This window comes from Ranitomeya variabilis, chromosome 5, assembly GCF_051348905.1.
Source record: "Ranitomeya variabilis isolate aRanVar5 chromosome 5, aRanVar5.hap1, whole genome shotgun sequence".
Taxonomy (NCBI): domain Eukaryota; kingdom Metazoa; phylum Chordata; class Amphibia; order Anura; family Dendrobatidae; genus Ranitomeya; species Ranitomeya variabilis.
Genome location: NC_135236.1, coordinates 619,017,455 through 619,037,490, shown reverse-complemented (window position 1 = coordinate 619,037,490; position 20,036 = coordinate 619,017,455). Strand labels below are relative to the sequence as shown.

At 41.2% G+C, this 20,036-nt stretch overlaps 1 protein-coding gene across 2 annotated transcripts in view; it reads left to right on the top strand.

Moving 5' to 3' along the window:
• GABRG2 (gamma-aminobutyric acid type A receptor subunit gamma2) overlaps window positions 1-20,036 on the top strand; it is a 230,586-nt gene that overhangs the window by 168,944 nt on the left and 41,606 nt on the right. For both annotated transcript variants that reach the window (XM_077266107.1, XM_077266106.1), the window contains exons 5-6: window positions 2,956-3,038; window positions 8,937-9,074. In XM_077266107.1, coding sequence (XP_077122222.1) covers window positions 2,956-3,038; window positions 8,937-9,074 — 221 coding nt within the window. The remainder of the gene's footprint in view (window positions 1-2,955; window positions 3,039-8,936; window positions 9,075-20,036) is intronic.

Below are 20,036 nucleotides of genomic sequence, written 5' to 3'. Positions count from 1 at the left end.
CGACATTTTGTCTCTTCTAGGCAGGATGACTGGGCATCTTTGCTTCCTTGGGCGGAATTTGCCTTGAACAACGCTGTAGCCGATTCCACTGGTCAGACTCCTTTTCTCCTTAATTACGGCCATCCGCGTGTCCCTGTGCCCATGCCCGTGTCATCCACCGATTCTAGGGTGGCAGACTGGGCGGTGGAGGCATGTGACATCTGGGACCGCACACAGGATGCCATCCGGGCCTCCAAGGAGAGAAGGAGGGTTTCGGCTGATACACACCGGCGCCCTGCTCCGACCTTTGCTCCTGGCGACTTAGTGTGGCTCTCCGCCCGTAACATCAGGCTGCGAGTTGAGTCCACTAAGTTTGCGCCTCACTACATTGGCCCATTCAAGGTTCTGGAACAGGTCAACCCTGTGGTCTACCGTTTGGCTATTCCTCCACGCCTTGGTATCACCGATACTTTTCACGTTTCCCTCTTAAAGCCCGTTCATTTGTCCCGGTTTTCTGAGTCATCTGCCGGGACATCGGGTTCATCCACGGATGAGTTTCAGGTGAATGCTATCATGGGGTGCAAGGTGGTACGTGGCAAGAAATTTTATCTGGTGGACTGGAAGGGTCACGGTCCAGAGGATAGAACCTGGGAGCCTGTGGAGCACATTCGGGCTCCACTGCTCATTGCAGCTTTTGAGCATAGCGAGGCTCAAGGAGGGGGGGCCCTAGGAGAGGGGGTAATGTCAGGAGTCGAGTTTCCTCTGCTGCACAGGGGGAATCTCGATCCGTGTCTGCTGCGGTCTCCCATTCTGCATCGGCCGCAGTGGAGCCTGCTCAGCGGAGACGTCGGTCCCAGCTTCTCACTGAGACTGATATTGTGCAAAGGGTTACTGCTGCCTCTCCAGGCTCTGCTATTGTACCCTGCACTGATCTGCAGCGAGCAGGCTTTTCTGGGACTAAGTCCTGCTTTGCACACACTGAGCATGCCCAGGGTAAGATCTCTCAGTGGAGATCAAGGGTCACATGCTCAGGTACTGCAGCCAAATCTATTGGTCCTTCTAGGAAGGTCCTGTAGGTGCGCAGGCTCTGTAGCAGCTTCTCATTGGTCCTTCTAGGAAGGTCCTGTACGTGCTGCAGCTATTTAAGGCTCGCATGGCCGCACGGCCATGCGCTAGTATCTTCCTAAGTTATGTGCTTTGCGCCAGTATGGTCATGTGTTTGTATGTGTTCTGGGACCCAGCTGAAATAAGCCCCTAGAATGCTGGCACCTCCGGCGAGGAGATTGTGTTTGTGTGTATTCAGGGACTTGGCTGAAATAAGCCCCAGAATGCTGGCACCTCCGGCGAGGAGTTTTGTGTGCATGCATGACCACTGACTGCTCTCATTTGGGTAGTTAGCCTGTGCCTCTGTGAAAGACCAACAGGGCACAGAGCTTTGCTTTCTCGGCCACTCTGTGAAGCTAACAGAGCTGGTTCATACCGCCATATAGTGCCGCCAATTACTTAGCAGCAGGTTCTTTCCTGCACGGTGGATCCCGGGTTGCGAACGCACCAATCCCATCTAATAAATATATTCGGTGCGTTCCGCCAACCCTAACAGGTATGATACTCCTTCCATTTCAATATGATTGCTTGCACAGTATTCCTTGGTATGTTTAAAGTTTTGGAAATCATTTTGTATACAAATCTGGCTTTAAACTTTTCAACAACAGTATCACGGACCTGCCTGTTGTGTTCCTTGGTCTTCATGATGCTCTCTGTGCTTAAAACAGAACCCTGAGACTATCACAGAGCGGGTGCATTTATATACGGAGACTTGATTACACACTTGTGTATTATATTTATCATCATCAGGCATTTAGGACAACATTGGATCATTCAGAAATCCACAATGAACTTCTGGAATGAGTTTGCTGCACTGAAAGTAAAGGAGCCAAATAATATTGCACACCCCACTTTTCAGTTTTTTAATTTCCACAAAAATTTAAAATAACCAATACATTTCGTTCACCTTCACTATTTGTTGATTCTTCACAAAAAATTACATTTGGTTTCTTTATGTTTAAAGCATGATATATGGGAAAAGGTTGAAACGTTCCAGGGTGCTGAATACTTTCGCAAGGCACTGACTGTATCTATCTATTATCTATCTATCTATCTATCTATCTATCTATCTATCTATCTATCTATCTATCTACCTTTTGTCTATCTATTATCTATCTATAATCTATCTATCTATTATCTATCTATCTATCTATCTATTATCTAATATCTATCTATATATCTATTATCCATCTATCTATCTCCTATCTATTATCTATCTATCTATCTATCTATCTATCTATCTATCTATCTATCTATCTTTCTGTGTGTGTAAACATTATTCTTCAATGGAGTATGTAAATGAAGATGATGGACAAAGAAATTACATTACAATTCTTTTTTTTTTTGTTAAATAATAGATCTTTATTTAGGTTACAAAAACGCAGACAAATCCACATGAAAAAACACATGAAAATCTGCACAAAAAAACCCCATCAAAATCACATCAAAAACGCATAAAAAACGCACAGATTTTTACCTGCGTTTTGTGCCAAGAGATGCAGATTCTGTGCAGAAAATTCTGCAGACAAATCTGCAATGTGTGCACATACCTTAAGAATAGAGCATGCTGACATGCCAATTTCAAGATGGCCGCTCCTATGTCCTGTGATTCTCATAACATAATTCCTCTGTTCACAGTTATTATTCTTCCAAAGATTATTTACTCCATGTTTATTTATACATACAGTGTCCTTAATATGATATATTCTGTTTTTTGTGAAGGGTGTAGATCCTCTTTAATTGTGTTTGTAGGGAGTCATTTTACTCTATATGAAATAGGCTTTAATAGTTAATTCATTAAACACATTAAAAAATTGGCAAATTAAACTCAATCATAGTGCAGGTAATTAACATGTATTTGTGTGCTTGTAGGCTTACCATAGATGCTGAGTGCCAGCTTCAGTTACATAACTTTCCAATGGATGCACATTCCTGCCCTCTGGAGTTTTCGAGCTGTAAGTATTACAAGCATGGAATATAATATACAGTATTTTATAGGAACATTACATAAACTGCAAAAGTTACAAACAGGCAAAGATTCAGTTCTGTATGAACTTTTTGTAAAGCATGCTAATATCTTTAACCTTTGTTTTATGGCATTTATTGTGCAGTAAAAATAATCTGGCACGATTATTCTACAGCTCAATACAATTACGAGGATAGCATACTTTTAATTTTAGTTTGTCCTAGTATGTTCTTCCATTTTAGTGGTTAAAGTTCAGAACTTTAATTTGTATTGCCATGTTTTAAGACCTGTAATTTATTTTATTTTTATATTGATACACTCTTGAGAGGTTTTGTTTTCCAGTGGTAAACTGGTGTTTTTACTGATAAATTCTATTTTGAGAAACAGATTACGCTTTTCTCTCTATTTATTGTGATGTACAATAACAAATTGTATTGTGGTACCGCGTTAGCCAGAAAAATCGATGTGAATACTTTTCTGCCCAATGATGAGAGAAGTATTCTAGGAGTGATACCTTTATTGGCTAACCAGAAAATAATATGTTTGCAAGCTTTCAGATCACAGTGGCTCCTTCTTCAGGCAAGATTACAAATAGATATCTATTATTATCTGGTTAGCCAATAAAGGTATCACTCCTAGAATACTTCTGTCATCATAGGGCAGAAAAGTATTCACATCTCTCTATTTATAGCGTTTAGATTTTTTTTTATTGTATTTACTGTACATCTTAGTTAATATCATGGATTTGTAGATTGGACTTTTTATTTACTGTACGGATTATTTAATTTTATAGATTTGCAGACTGGACTTTTACAAGCGATACTGAATGTGGTCATTTTATTAGTCATCAATTTTCTTCATTTTGGAATTGGGATATATATATTATATACACATTAATATATATATATATATATATATATATATATATATATATATATATATATATATATATATATATTTTTTTTTTTTTTCTTATCAACCTTATGTTACAAGTCCTAATTAAGACTTAGACCTCTGATTGTTTGATCAGTTACACTATAAACAATAATGCTACAGAACTGCAATAGAAAGTAAAATTATTGTTCTCCACCGAAGCCTAGTCAACGACTGACTACATGTACAGTGGGGTAAAAAAGTATTTAGTCAGCCACCAATTGTGCAAATTCTCTCACTTAAAAACACGAGAGAGGCCTGTAATTGACACCATAGACAGACCACAACTATGAGAGTAAAAATTGAGAAACCAAATCCAGAAAATCACCTTGTCTGAATTATTTTCAAATTATGGTGGAAAATAAGTATTTGGTCAGTACCAAAAGTTCATCTCAATATTTTGTTATATATCCTTTGTTGGCAATGACAGAGGTCAAACGTTTTCTGTAAGTCTTCACAAGGTTGGCACACACTGTTGGTGGTATGTTGGCCCATTCCTCCATGCAGATCTCCTCAAAAGCAGTAATTTTTTGTGCCTGTCGTTGGGCAACATGGATGTTCAACTCCCTCCAAAGGTTTTCTATGGGGTTGAGATCTGCAGACTGCAGACTTTGCACTCAAAATCTCATGATACATGGCCCTATTCATTCTTTCATGCACACAGATCAGTTGTCCTGGTCCCTTTGCAGAGAAACAGCCCCAAAGCATGATGTTGCCACCCCAATGCTTCACAGTAGGTATGGTGTTCTTTGGACGCAACTCAGCATTCTGTCTCCTCCAAACACGACGCGTTTTGTTTCTACCAAACAATTCTACTTTAGTTTCATCAGACCATATGACATTCTCGCAATACTCTTCTGGATAATCCAAATGCTCTCTAGCAAACTTCAGACAGGCCCGGACATGTACTGGCTTAAGCAGGGGGACACGTCTGGCACTGCAGGATCTGAGTCCCTGGCAGCATAGTATGTTACTGATGGTAGCCTTTGTTATGGTGGTCCCAGTGCTTTGCAGGTCATTCACTAGGTCCCCCATGTGGTTCTGGGATTTTTGCTCACCGTTCTTGTGATCATTTTGACCCCACCGGGTGATATCTTGCGTGCATCCCCAGATCGAGGGAGATTATAAGTGGTCGTGTATGTCTTCCATTTTCTTATTATTGCTCCCACAGTTGATTTCATCACACCAAGCTTCTTGCCTATTGCAGATTCAGTCTTCCCAGCCTGGTGCAGGGCTACAATTTTGTTTCTGGTGTCCTTCAAAAGCTCTTTGGTCTTCACCATAATGGAGTTTGGAGTCTGATTGCTTGTGGTTGTGGATAGGTGTCTTTTATACTGATAACAAGGTCAAACAGGTGCCATTACTACAGGTAATGAGTGGAGGACAGAGGAACCGCTTAAAGAAGAAGTTAAAGGTCTGTGGGAGTCAGAAATCTTGCATGTTTTTAGGTGACCAAATACTTATTTTCCACCATAATTTGCAAAATAAATCTTGTCAAATCAGACAAGGTGATTTTCTGGATTTGTTTTCTCAATTTTGACTCTCATAGTTGTGGTCTACTTATGATGTCAATTACAGGCCTCTCTCATCTTTTTAAGTGGGAGAACTTGCACAATTGGTGGCTGACTAAATACGTTTTTTCCCCACTGTATGTTACATATAAGCAATGGATTAAAGGGATTGGTCAATTATATTGGAGTCATATTTTTTTTAACAATAATATTTTTCTCACAGACTCCTATGCTTCTTCACAGAATGGCTGCTGTCAGGATAAATATTTGTACCATATAGCAGAGTTTCTTAGGGTATGGTAGAACATGCTAATGGGTAGTAGAACACAATTTTGCTTTGTCTCAGCAAAAAATAAAACATTTGAGCATCTGAGTGAATGTCAGGGCCTCTAGACCCCATGGCTACTATCGTATATCAGTAAGGGCTATGTGTTAACCAAAACCAAAATTCTATGGTACCAGCAGGTTAGGGTATATTAGGCTATGTCTCCACGTTAAGGCTACGCGGCGGTATCGCCGCAGCGGCGAAGCCGCTCGGCGCTAAGCCCCGCCCCCTTAATGGGACGCGATGGTGCCGGATGTGTACAGTACACATCCGGGATCATCGCACCCCTCGCCATAGGGCCCTGTGATATGCCTTGCGGGGACGCTGCGTCCCCGCAAGGTGTACGGACATGCTGCGTTCTGAAAAGACGCGCAGCATGTCCGGAGTCGCAGGGCCGCCGCGTGCGGGTTTCCACGCATAGTGGAGACGGGATTTCATAAAATCCCCTCCACTATGCTGGAACATCTGGACGCTGCTTGTTTGACGCTGCAGCGTCAAACAAGCAGCGTTTACTGACCGTGGAAACATACCCTAATACAGTAAAACTTAACCATTATTACCTCTTTAAAACTCCTTTTAAAGTGCTAAACTGTGCAAAAAAAGTGCTGGTGCAGAGAAAAGTGCAAATAAAATTACTCAGTACTGCCACGGTACCGTTAAATTAAAAAAAAATGGCTACTATAGTTACTTATATACCCTTGCTTATCGGCTTCTATATAATGTTGCATAACTCCTATTGTATTTCACAGTAAGGCTCTGTGCTCTATTCTGTGTGTTACTGCATGGGTGAATTATAGTATAACAAATTGCAATAGATTGCAAGGGGTAGACAGCCCTATAAGCAACATAAAGTTTAAGGGAATCAGTCAGTAGGATCAGCCCTCCTAAGCCGTCTATATGGGTGTATAGGTAATAGGAAGGTGAATAAAATTATACCTATATATCTCCAATCCGATGTCTAGTTCCAGAGAAATCCACGTTTTCCTTATATGTAAAAGCTGTTAATATCTATGGGCAGGATATAGATCTCCCTGAAATTCTGCCTCCATGGCTTATTTTAAATAAAAGAGGTCATTACCATTGTGAGACATGTATTGACTTACAGTCTGCTCTCCTGATTTACATGTCTCACATTGGCAACCCCCTTTCATTTAAAATAAGCTCTAGAGGCAGATTCTTAGGGACATTTGTATCCTGCCCATAATCCTGAACATCTTATTTACATACATAGAATAATGTGGATTTCTCTGGAATAAGACATCGGATCCCAGATATACAGTAAATGCATAATGTAATTCACCTTCCTATGACCTGCAAGCCCATATAGGCGGCTTAGGAACGTTCATCCTACTGACAGATTCATTTTACTGATGCTGCAAAATTTCTTATGCAAGGTGTAATAAAAAATGCAGATATGTAGAAATTCAATTTAAAGAAACTCTTGCAAACATCAGAATGTAAAACTAGTTAACATGCAAGCTATTTCCAGACACTTTTTTCCTCACCATATATACACTGTTCAAAAAAAAAAGGGAACACTAAAATCCCACATCCTAGATATCACTGAATGAAATATTCCAGTTGTAAATCTTTAGTTATTACATAGTGGAATGTGTTGAGAATAATAAAACCTAAAAATTATCAACGTAAATCACAACTTACATCCCATGGAGGTCTGGAGTTGGAATGATGCTCAAAATCAAAGTGGAAAATAAAGTTACAGTCTGATCCAACTTCAGTGGAAATGTCTTAAGACAAGGAAATGATGCTCAGTAGTGTGTGTGGCCTCCACGTGCCTGTACAAACTCCCTACAATGCCTTGGCATGCTTCTGATGAGGCAGCAGATGTTCTCCTGAGGGATCTCCTCCCAGACCTGGACTAAAGCATCTGCCAACTCCTGGACAGTCTGTAGTGCAACATGACATTGGTGCATGGTGCGAGACATGATGTCCCAGATGTGTTCAAACGGATTCAGGTCTAGGGAATGGGCGGGCCAGTCCATAGCTTCAATGCCTTTATCTTGCAGGAACTGCTAACACACTCCAGCCACATCAGGTCTGGCATTGTCCTGCATTAGGTGGAACCCAGGGCCAACTGCATCAGCAAGGGGTCTGAGGATCTCATCTCGGTACCTAATGGCAGTCAGGCTACCTCTAATGAGCACATGGAGGGCTGTGCGGCCCTCAAAAGAAATGCCACCCCACACCATTACTGCCCCACTGCCAAACCAGTCATGCTGAATGATGTGGCAGGCAGCAGATCGCTCTCCACAGCATCTCCAGACTTTGTCATGTCTGTCACATGTGCTCTGTGTGAACCTGCTTTCATCTGTGAAGAGCACAGGGCACCAGTAGCGAATTTGCCAATCCTGGTGTTCTGTGGCAAATGCCAAGCATCCTGCATGGTGTTGAGCTGTGAACACAACCCCCATCTGTGGACTTTGGGCACTCAGACCATCCTCATGGAGTCGGTTTCTAACTGTTTGTGCAGACATATGCACATTTGTGGCCTGCTGGAGGTCATTTTGCTGGGCTCTGGCAGTGCTCCTCCTGTTCCTCCTTGCACAAAGGCTGAGGTAGTGGTCCTGCTGCTGGGTTGTTGCCCTCCTACAGCCCCCTCCACGTCTCCTGGTATAACTGGCCTGTCTTTGGTAGCGCCTCCAGCATCTGGATGCTACGCTGACAGACACAGCAAACCTTCTTGCCACAGGATGTGCCATCCTGGATGAGCTGCACTACCTGAGCCACTTGTGTGGGTTGTAGAGTCCGTCTCATGCTACCACAAGTGTGAAAGCACAACCAACATTCAAAAGTGACCAAAACATCACCCAGAAAGCATTGGTACTTAGATGTGGTCTGTGGTCCCCACCTGCAAAACCACTCCTTTATTGAGTGTGTCTTGATAATTGCCAATTATTCCATCTGTTGTATATTCCATTTGCACAACAGCATGTGAAATTGGATGTAAGTGTTGCTTCCTAAGTGGACAGTTTGATTTCACAGAAGTTTGATTGACTTGGAATTCTATTCTATTGTTTAAGTGTTCACTTTATTTTTTGAGCAGTGTTTAAAGAAAGTCATCCAGTTATTCTAATTCTTTATTTTAATTGCATTGAAGATGGATACCCAAAAGAAGAAATCATCTATCAATGGAAGAGAAGTTCGGTTGAAGTAGGAGATGTTCGATCTTGGCGACTATATCAATTTTCATTTGTTGGGCTACGAAATACCACAGAAGAGGTGAAGACCACATCAGGTAAGAAAACATGGCTCTTTTAAAATCAGTTCCTGGTAATGGCTATTTATTCCAATGCAATTTTTTGAATCCACTATGGTTTGTATTATTTTAAGTGCATTTTTTAATACTTCAGTAGCAAGAAACTTGTCATATGCAGTATATTTGTATCCACATTTCCTGATTTTTGCAAATATCTACCAGCTCTAATCCCTATCTCAAAAAATACAATAGTGAAATGGAAAGGAAATGTAGGGTGGTCTCTCTGCAATTTTCCTCTCTTAGACTGGGTTCAGACAGCCATATGAAAACTTGGGCCACTCAAGTTGGCAAATTGTGGCTTAGACTGGCTTCAAAAGTGGCTTTGTGTGCTTGTCCAAACATCAAATGAGTGGAAAAGCTTTCAGAGATTTTGCATGCACTAATAGGGTCCAGAATCTGACCATCATAGGCAATGCTGATACTCGCATGAGAAAAATTAGTCATCTGAACAGTCCCTTTGATAAAAGAGGTGTCACTGTGCTGTCCATGTGGTATCTGATTTAAAATCGGAAAGCACACGTCTAGTTTATATGTTCCTCTGAATGGAGCCCAGAGTGTATCAATGAAGCATTAGAAGAAAAAAGTTAATTTTACAAGATTTTCATTTCATTTTTCAAAACTTAAACATAGATAAAATTCTTGCACTTGTTATTAAGGTGAGGTGTCAAACTTTAGACCCACAAAAATGTCCTGGAAATCTGATATTGGGAAAAAATTGAGATGCTGAATTTGAACAAAAAATTTAAATTTAGGGTAACATGTAGTTTTTAATTAAAAAATATGTATGTGATAAATATATTAGACTCCTCCATACAACAATAAAGTTACAATGGTTAAATTGCAAATTTGATTAGAAATCCGATATAGCTCTGATGAATGTAGAAATCAAAATCATCCAGATGATAAGACAATATTGTGAAAAGGGCTATATCTAGAAATGTGCAGATAAATCCGAGGAGGAAGTTCAAGTCAAATTTCCCAAAATGTGCAGTTTCACATGAATTCAAAAACGTTCAGATCCGATTTATGGTTTGCAAAAAAAGTAAAAAACAAAAATGACCAGGACCATTTCCAACATTGCCGAAGCATCAGAGAACGGGCTAATGTCGATTTCGATGGCTGTGTGGGCTTCCTCTCCTTCTCATGATCATTCAAGTCCTCTCTCTTTCTCTCCTGTAGATTTGGGATCTTCCCTTTATCTCTCTCTTCAGAAGAATGTTAGCTTTCTTGCTAAGTCGGATCCTCTCTCCTAGAGTGTTAACTTTTATGATTGATACAGTCCTCTTTCTGTCTTATAGGGTGTAAACTCTTTTGGTAATGGGATTCTCTCTCTCTCTCCTCACCTCCTTGTGTATTTTCTGAGCAATTACAAGCTTTTCAGTATTGAGATTTGAGCAAATTTATTTGTCCGTATTTTAAATTTCAATAAATCTGTTCATCTCATCTCAAACCAATGCCAGCATTAAATAGAATGGTCTGGCCAATCCCTAAGGCCGGAGTGTAGTAATTTAAAGGTCATGATTGGCCCATCCAAATGTGTCCTAAAAGTGCATATTCACCTGACAACTGGTGGCACCTAACTGACTGCCAATTAATTACTTGTTTGCTGATCATTAGTCATTTGGTTGAATACAAAGATATTCCACACATCAGATGCACCCTGAACGATCAGTAATAGATCATTCAGTGAGCCAGAATGCCATTGTTGTGCGCAGCACAGATCCTGTTTACACAGATAATAAGCTGATAGGGACAATGACCAAAAGACAAAAGCTAATTTAAAGCAACGAGCAAGTATTTTGCTCGTTCATCTGGTGATCAACAATTTCTTTAATCTGTATGATTATCATGAAACAAACATTTCTAGGTGCAGTGAAATTGAAACTTTAGTCTAAAGGTACCGTCACACTCAGCAACTTTACAACGAGAACGACAACGATCCGTGATGTTGCAGCGTCCTGGATAGCGATCTCGTTGTGTTTGACACACAGCAGCGATCTGGATCCCGCTGTGCCATCGCTGGTCGGAGCTAGAAGTCCAGAACTTTATTTCGTCGCCAGATCAGCGTGTATCGTCATGTTTGACATCAAAAGCAATGACGCCAGCAATGTTTGCCATGGAGCTAACAACCAGCGAGAACGAGAAGTGAGTCGCCGTTACATCACTGGATCGCTCCTGCATCGTTCTGGAGTTGCTGTGTTTGACTTCTCTACAGCGACCTAAACAGCGACGCTCCAGCGATCTAGTTTAGGTCAGCTCGTTGTCTATGTCGCCGCAGCGTCGCTGAGTATGACGGTACCTTTAGTCTGGTGTTTGCAGCCTTGCAAATCTCTGGAAGGCATGGGCTACAGTGGGATAATGTCTAGCATTTTACATATGTGGAATTATGTTTGCATTGCTAAATGGTCTATTCCACTTATAATTATAGTTTAAATTTAATTAAACAAAAGTTATCTTTTAGTCATGTCATCCCTTTTGAGATTTGTGGGTTGTTAAAGGGAATCTGTCGGTAGGATCAACCCTCCTAAGCCATCTATATGGGCAAGATGTCATAGGAAGCTGAATAAGATGATACTTGATATTTGTGAATCCATGTTTTTCTTATATTCAAACAATTTGTTAATATCCATGGGCTGGACATAATTCTGCATGACAATCTGCTTCCAGGGCTTTTTGTAAGTGAAATGGGGAGGCATATGATTACTGACACTTTGCTCTCATGTTGATACAGAACACTACAGTGAGACCATAACTATTAGGCCATGTGCACACGTTGCGGTTTTTGCTGCTGATCCACAGCATTTTTGATGCTGCGGATCCGCAGCAGTTTTCCATGCGGTGTACAGTACAATGTTAACCTATGGAAAACAAAAACCGCTGTGCACATGCTGCGGAAAAAAACGCGTGGAGACGCTGCATTTTCTTTTCCACAGCATGTCAATTCTTTGTGCGGAATCCGCATCGGATTGACACCTGTTCCACATTAAAAAACCGCAGGTGTAAAACCGCAGTAGAATCCGCACAAAAACCGCGGTAAATCCACGATAGATCCGCAGGAAAAACGCAGTGTTTTTGCCCTGCGGATTTATCAAAATCAGTGCGGAAAAATCCACAGACCAGTCCGCAGCATGTGCACATAGCCTTACAGTACAGCAGAGCTTACATAGTAATGAGGCTTTTGTTGTACTAACACATTTGCACTGCACGTGTCTTCAGATAATGCTTCAGATTCCATTCGACAGGAAGCTGTGTGGGGGGTATGGGCAGCACATCAGAGCTGAAAGCACTGCAAATGTGTTTGCAATTAGGCAAGGTTCAACTCTGTTGTGCTGTTGTAGTTATATGTTATGATCCGGTGACCTTGGAGCCGCATGAGAGACTTTCTCAGGAGTAGGTGGTACCTGTACTGACCGCAAACCCTAAACTAACACCGCAACTAGAAGTAGCCATGGGATGTACCTAACACATCCTAGACACCTCGACACAGCCGGAGGACTAAATACCCCTATAGATGGAAATGGGAATTCTATCTTGCCTCAGATCAGAACCCCAAAGGATAGGCAGCCCCCCACAAATATTGACTGTGAGTATAAGAGGAAAGACACACGCAGGCAGAAAAACAGGATTTAGCAAAAGAGGCACTTCTAGCTAAATAGAAAAGGATAGGACAGAATTCTAAGCGGTCAGTATTAAAATCCTAAAAATATCCACAGCAGATAATACAAATATTCTACATCTAACTAAAGACATAGAAAGTATATCTGCATCTCCTGAGAATCCAGCATGAATGAAAAATCCAAACAAAGTCTAAGCTGGACAAAAACACAATGAATTGCACTGAATTGCAAAGCACACTGCATGTGTGCACAGAGACAAAAAAACAGACACTTATCTTAGCTGAATTGGCAGCAGGGCATGAGGAACCAGAGAGAGATGCAATCCCTCCAAGAACAATGGGCAACTGGCAAGGACTCATGGATCCTGCAAACCTAAATACCTAGTAGAGCTGCAATCAGCAGAAACACCTGCCCTGGATTACAACCCCAAGACAACTGCACTACCACCAACAACCACCGGAGGGAGCCCAAGAGCAGAATTCACAACAGTTATAATTCAGGCACAGCCCTTGAACAGGACTGCCAGCACTATGAGAAGATGCGTGTTAGTTCTGCTATAGACTGCTAGCTCTTCTGTACTGTGTTAGCTCTGAAGTACTGTGTTAGTTCTGCTGTACTTTGCTACTTCTGCTGTACTGTGTTAGCTCTGCTGTACTGTGTTAACTCTGATCTCACTGCACAGCTGTGTATGATTATGAGAGCAATGTGTCATCATTCTATGTCACACACTGGTAACTCTCCCTTTTATTTAAAATAAACTCTTGAGGCAGAGTCTCAGGGAAATCTGTGTCTGGTCCATAGATCTTAACAAATCATTTACAAAATAGTGATTTTTTTCTGGAATAAGAGATTGGATCACAGATATCAAGGTATAATTTTATTCAGCTACCTATGATCTAAATTCCCATATAGACAGCTTAGGATGTTTGATCCTGCTGACAGATTCCTTTTAATTGTAAAATGTAAAGGGTATGAATGGCAACAAGTAATTCTAAGTAACGTTCAAAGTACAATATGTTGAAGAAAGCAACGTATTCCCTTGGTATATACTTGACTGTCTGCATTTAGAGATAGAAATGGAACGTGCAAATAATGTATCTTTGCAAAACAATTTTCTCATAGAATAAATGTGCCTGTTCCTTCCATTAGACATAGTCTGCAATCAATATTTTGTTCTATTGCCTCCCTCTGGGCACAGCACCATTGTTAACCAGTCACTAAAGGTCAGCTGCCATATAAAAGAAAATGTTATAGAGGAGATGTAAATATGCAAAATAATATCAGCACCAAGTCTTTCATCATGTAGGAATAGTCATTGCAATTATTTTTTTGCATTTTTAGGTCAAATATAATTCAAAACAAAAGTAGTACAAATGATAAAAGAATGTGGAAATATGCTAAAGAGGAAAACGTATTATAGGATATTACAATTCCTAGATATTAAATGTATATGTTTTGAAATTCATTAAAACCTCAAAAAATAATTCCAGATTTCCATAATTTATACAAGCAGAAACTGCAAAATGTTTTAAGCATTCCAAAATAATAATGGTAATTTTAATCTTTCAATTCACAAGCCAATGCCAAAGCTTTATCCCGTTAATATGGTGATGTTGATTCATTTATTCATTTAGTATATTTTTAAATAAAGTAATCATTATGTTTTTATGAGAAAAGGTTGGCTTTGAATTATTTAGATAATAGGCAAGCCAGAAAAAGTTTGACATTGCATATTTTCTTTGCGGCACATGAGTCAGGAGACGTACCGCTTTAAAAATTGCTGAAAACACATCATTTTTTGAAAAATATGCGAGCTTATTACTCCTCATTTGGAAATCCATTCAGCGATGCCTTTGAAATTCAACGTTCCTCTGTTGTATAAATCTGAATATAAATTGCATTGTTCTGTGCACCGGGGTGTTAAATCCTCCTCACAGCAGGGGCACTTAGAAACAAGTTTATATTCAAAATTCTACTAAACCCAAAACGATGTATATACATCGAGCCTTTGTGCTGTCTTTCAAAATACGTTGATGAGCAAGTTCCGTCAGGAGGGACAATATCAATTCAAGATGTCCATTATGAGCTCAGTACTTCGTCCTAAGAGCACAGACTGAGGAGCTATGGAAAGTCTTGACAAGTTGCAGAGAACGTGTTAATGTGATAATATATATTTTGTAATTTGGAAAATAAATATTATTTTGAATAGTTGATGTAAAAGAATGAATGTTGCGCAATATCTCGATATAGCTTCCACCTTCACGAATTAATGCATGATTTATTTACCAGTAATTGCATAATGTTCAGCCCACATTTCTCAGAAAGAGAGAGAGCTGGGCACTTCCAGTCTTCAGTGTTCATGTGTTCGAAACCTGTCACTAAATATGGCCCACATTTACTAATCCTTAGTTTTTTTATATCAGTATTACGGATCGTGCATAGGTCTGATTTTTTCCATGTATGAGAAAAATGGAATGATTATTCTGACCAGAGTTTGATCAGAGTGCGATACGAGTGTCATCCGATTTTCTTGTATGTAGAGATATTTTTTTTTAAAAAATATTCTCAATTATAACAGTCCATGAAAATTGGACCACACTCGCATGTCATCTGATGGTGTCCGATTTTTTCACAAATCTATATGCTTGCATTGCCGGTTTGGATCCCACCCTCAGATAAAAATTGGACATGTCTCTGTGAATCTACGCAGACCTTTTAGTTCGTGAAAAATCATGGACTTGTGAATGGCTCCATAGACTGTCACAGATATGAGTGCTGTCCGCGAAAATCACAGCTAGCACTTTTACACGAAATTCGGACGTGTGAATGAGGCCTTAGTAAAGCAGGTATGTGGAATATTGTTTGGAAGAAATGTTTTAAAAGGGGGACATCTCTAAATATTTTGCCATGTTTTAACCTCACAGAGTAGCAGGGAGTCCATGCATTTTTAAATAACTGCCATGTGTCTTCCTTTCCTACATAAGGCCTCCTTCACATGTCCTTGTTTCCAGTACGTGTGGTATCCGTTTTTTTCATGGATATGACATGAACTCATAATAACCTATGGTGCTATGCACATGTCCATGTTCTTACACAGACCGTGTGTCCATGCACACGGAGACATGTCTGTTTTTTTCCCGGTAAGAAAACACGTACAGCACACGGATGCCATCTGTGTTGTGTCTGTGTTCTGAAGAGAAGCTGTCATGTCCTTAGCATGTAAACTGACTCCAGTGCATTATTAGTGATGCAATGTGCATAGCTAACACAGCTTTTTAAGTCAAAACAACAGTCTTATCATGTGCAAAAAGCACTTTATATAGCTAGATTGTACCTTCTCATTTAGTCACCGTGGTGTGCTTCATTTCATTCAGTCACGGTTGTCGCCACCCATGCAATTTGAATGATGTTCCCAGGGTTGCACCAACGTTACTCAATTCCGCTATGAAAAATCCCGTACTTGCACAGTGTGTATCGTGGAGCCACACTTGCGCAGTGTTGAATGGGGAACTGCACATGGGCCGTGCAAAGTATCTCCCCGCGCATGCGCAATGAAACTGTGTGTAGTACCCAGCTTAATTGACAATTTGCGGCCAGAGACACTCGTCATGGCGCAAGTACGGGGAACCGCTCATGATGATCGACACTGTGCAAGTGTGCAATTTTTCTAAATGGATTTGAGTGATGTCAGTGCAACCAGGGGAACATTATTCCAATTGTATGGGTGGCGACAACTGTGACTGAACAAAATGAAGCACACCCCTATGACTAAATGAACAGGTACGATCTAATGGCATAAATTGCTTTTTGCCCATGATTAGACCATCGTTTTTTATGAAAAAAGCATGTTAGTGATGCACATTGCATCATTAACAATTCACTGGGGACAGTTTACATGCTAAAAGGGACATGACAGGTTTCCTTTAACATTGCAAAGTTTAGGAGAAGCTTTAATATTTCTTTCTTTACTTATCCACACTTGAAAAACACTAATGACACTGTAAACATAGACACTTGGGCCATTCTATAATGTAAAGCGCTGCGGAATATGTTGGCGCTATATAAATGAAATTATTATTATTATTATTATTATTATTATTATACTAATGACATTCTGATGGATAATACTGATGACACCAGCACCTGTTTTCATGTACATGTTTAACCCCTTCATGACATGAATCGTACTAGTACTGCGCATGTCGTGTCTCCCCCTTTGACGTGGGCTGCGGTGCTGAGCCCACATCTTTTCCTGCACATGTCAGCTGTTTTGAACAGCTTTCATGTGCCTCTAACAGCAGCGGGTGGAATCGAGATCCACATGGCAGCTGTTAATTAGTTAAATGCCCCTGTCAATCTCTGACAGTGTCTTTTAATGTGCACTTCGGGCAAGCGCGTTGGAAATCCAGCCCATTGGTGACCCAGTCAAGTGATCGTGGGTCATCGATGGGTTGGCATGACAACTAGAGGTCTTCAGGCAGACCTATATGGTTGTCACTGCTGGATTGCTATGAGCGCCGCCTGGTGGTGGGCACTCATAGCAAGTCAGCAATTCTGCTACATACAGGAGATCTGATCATCGCCTGTATGTAGCAGAGCCGATCGAGTTATGGCAGCTTCTAGTCTCCCATAGAGACTATTGAAGCATGCCAAAAGTAAAAAAAAAATAAAATAAAAAATATATATATAAATGTTCAAATCATACCCCTTTCACCCCATTCAAAATTAAACAATAAAAATTACATATATTTGGTATAGCTACGTTCAGAATCGCCCAATCTATCAAGCTATAAAAACAATTTGTCAAAATACCATAATTATTTTTTTTTTGGTCTCCAAAACATTGCATTAAAATGCATTAACAAGCGATCAAAACATTGTATCCACACCATAATGGTATCATTAGAAACGTCAGCTCGGCACACAAAAAATAAGCACTTACCCAATCCAAGGTCACTAAAAATGGAGATGCTTCGGTTCTCAGGTTTTTTTTTAACAAACTTTTGATTTTTTTCACCACTTAAATAAAAAATAACCTAGACATGTTTGGTGTCTATGAACTCTTACCTGGAGAATCATAATGGCTGGTTAGTTTTAGCATTTGGTAACCATGGTAAAAAAAATCTAAAAAACAGTTGTGAAATTGCATTTTTTTTGCAATTTCACCGCACTTGGGTTCTTTTTTCCTATTTTTGAGTACACAATATGGTAAAACCAATAGTGCTACTCAAAAGTACAACTCGTCCCCCAAAAAAACAAGACCTCACATAGCCATATTGAGGGAAAAATAAAAATGTTATGGCTCTGGGAAGAAGGGGAGTGAAAAACAGAAATGCAAAAACGAAAAAGGGCTAAACATAGACGTGTGAAGAAGGCCAAAGGGTGTATTTGTTTCAAGATGTTAACCTACATGTATCTATTTTGAAGCACAGCATTTTGGGTTACATTGCATTTTGTTCAGGGTGCATTGGGGCAAAATTACAAAAAATATTAAATAAAAAAATGCTTTCAACTTTTTTAATAGTTGAATTTAACTATAAACATCAGAGCAATACTGCGGATTATTGTCATAAATTACTTTCTCAGCGTGTGCCTACTTACCTGCATAGCATTTTAGGGTTATGTTTAAAAATGTGTGTGTTAGGGCTAGCGGAACTCACCAAATGAATATATAGATTTTATTATGATAGATGCGTTTGCAGCCCGGGGTCCACCGTGCAGGAGAACCTGCTGCTAGCAAATAGAGCTAAATGGCGGTGTTAGCTAACTCTGTTATTTCACAGAGCAGCCGTGAACTCAAAGCACTGCGCCCTGTTAGACTCCACAGAGGCACAGGCTAACTGCCTAAACAAGAGCAGTTAATGGTCATGCATGCACACGAAACTCCTCGCCGGAGGTGCCAGCATTCTAGGGGCTTATTTCGGCCAGGTCCCTGAATACCCAAGCATACAAACTCCTCGCCGGAGGTGCCAGCATTCTAGGGGCTTATTTCAGCCGGGTCCCTGAACACACTCATACAAGACCACACTGGCGCAAAGTACATAAATAAAGAGCAATACTAGCGCATGGCTGTGCAGCCATGTGAGCCTTAAATAGTTGCAGCACGTACAGGACCTTCCAGAAAGGACCAATGAGAGGCTGCCACAGAGCATGAGCACCTACGGGACCTTAGCTGCAGTGTCTGATCATGTGACCCTCGATCTCCACTGAGAGATCTTACTCTGGGCATGCTCAGAATGAGAAAAGCAGGACTTAGTCCCAGAAGCATCTGCTCGCCGCTGCCCAGCACTGACTTCAATGGCAGAAGCAGGAAAAGCAGCAGTAACTTTCTGTACAGAGTCAGACAGAGAGAAACTGGGACCGATGTCTCCACTGAGCAGACTCCACTGCGGCAGGAGAAGAATGGGAGACCACAGCGGAGATGGCCCGAGATTCTCCCTGTGCAGAGACGGGAACTCGAACCCTAACATGGCCCCACTCCTTGGGCCTCGCTACGCTCGAAGGCAGCAATGAGCTGCGGAGCCAGAATGCGCTCAGCAGGCTCCCATGACCTATCCTCAGGACCGTAACCCTTCCAGTCCACCATATAAAATTTTTTGCCACGAACCACCTTGCACCCCAAAATAGTGTTCACCTCGTAATAATCCGTAGACAAACCCGATGTCCCGGCAGATGACTCAGAAACCGGGACATGTATACAGGTTTCAAGAGGGACACATGAAAGGTGTCGGTGATACCCACGCGTGGCGGAAGGGCTAAACAATAGACCACAGGGTTAACCTGTTCAAGGACCTTGAAAGGACCCAAGTAGCGAGGTGCAAACTTAGTGGACTCAACACGCAGCCTGATGTTACGGGAGGAGAGCCACACCAAGTCGCCAGGAGCAAAGGTCGGAGCGGGGCGCCGATGTGCATTGGCGAAGGACCTCATTCTCTCCTTGGAGGCCTGAATGGCATCCTGAGTGCGGTCCCAAATATCCCGTGCTTCCACAGCCCAGTCTTCCACCCTGGAGTCGGCAGAAGACACGGGCATAGGCACAGGTACACGCGGATGCTGACCATAGTTGAGGAGGAATGGGGTTTGTCCAGTGGAGTCGGCTACCGCATTGTTCAGAGCAAACTCTGCCCACGGTAGCAAGGAAGCCCAGTCATCCTGCCTGGCTGAGACAAAATGTCGCAGATATGTGACCAAGGTCTGACTGGCCCTCTCTACCAATCAATTCCTCTCGGGATGATATGCGGAAGAGAGATTTAACTCAATGCTGAGAAGACGACAAAGCTCTCTCCAGAACCAAGACGCAAACTGGGGACCCCGGTCACTGACA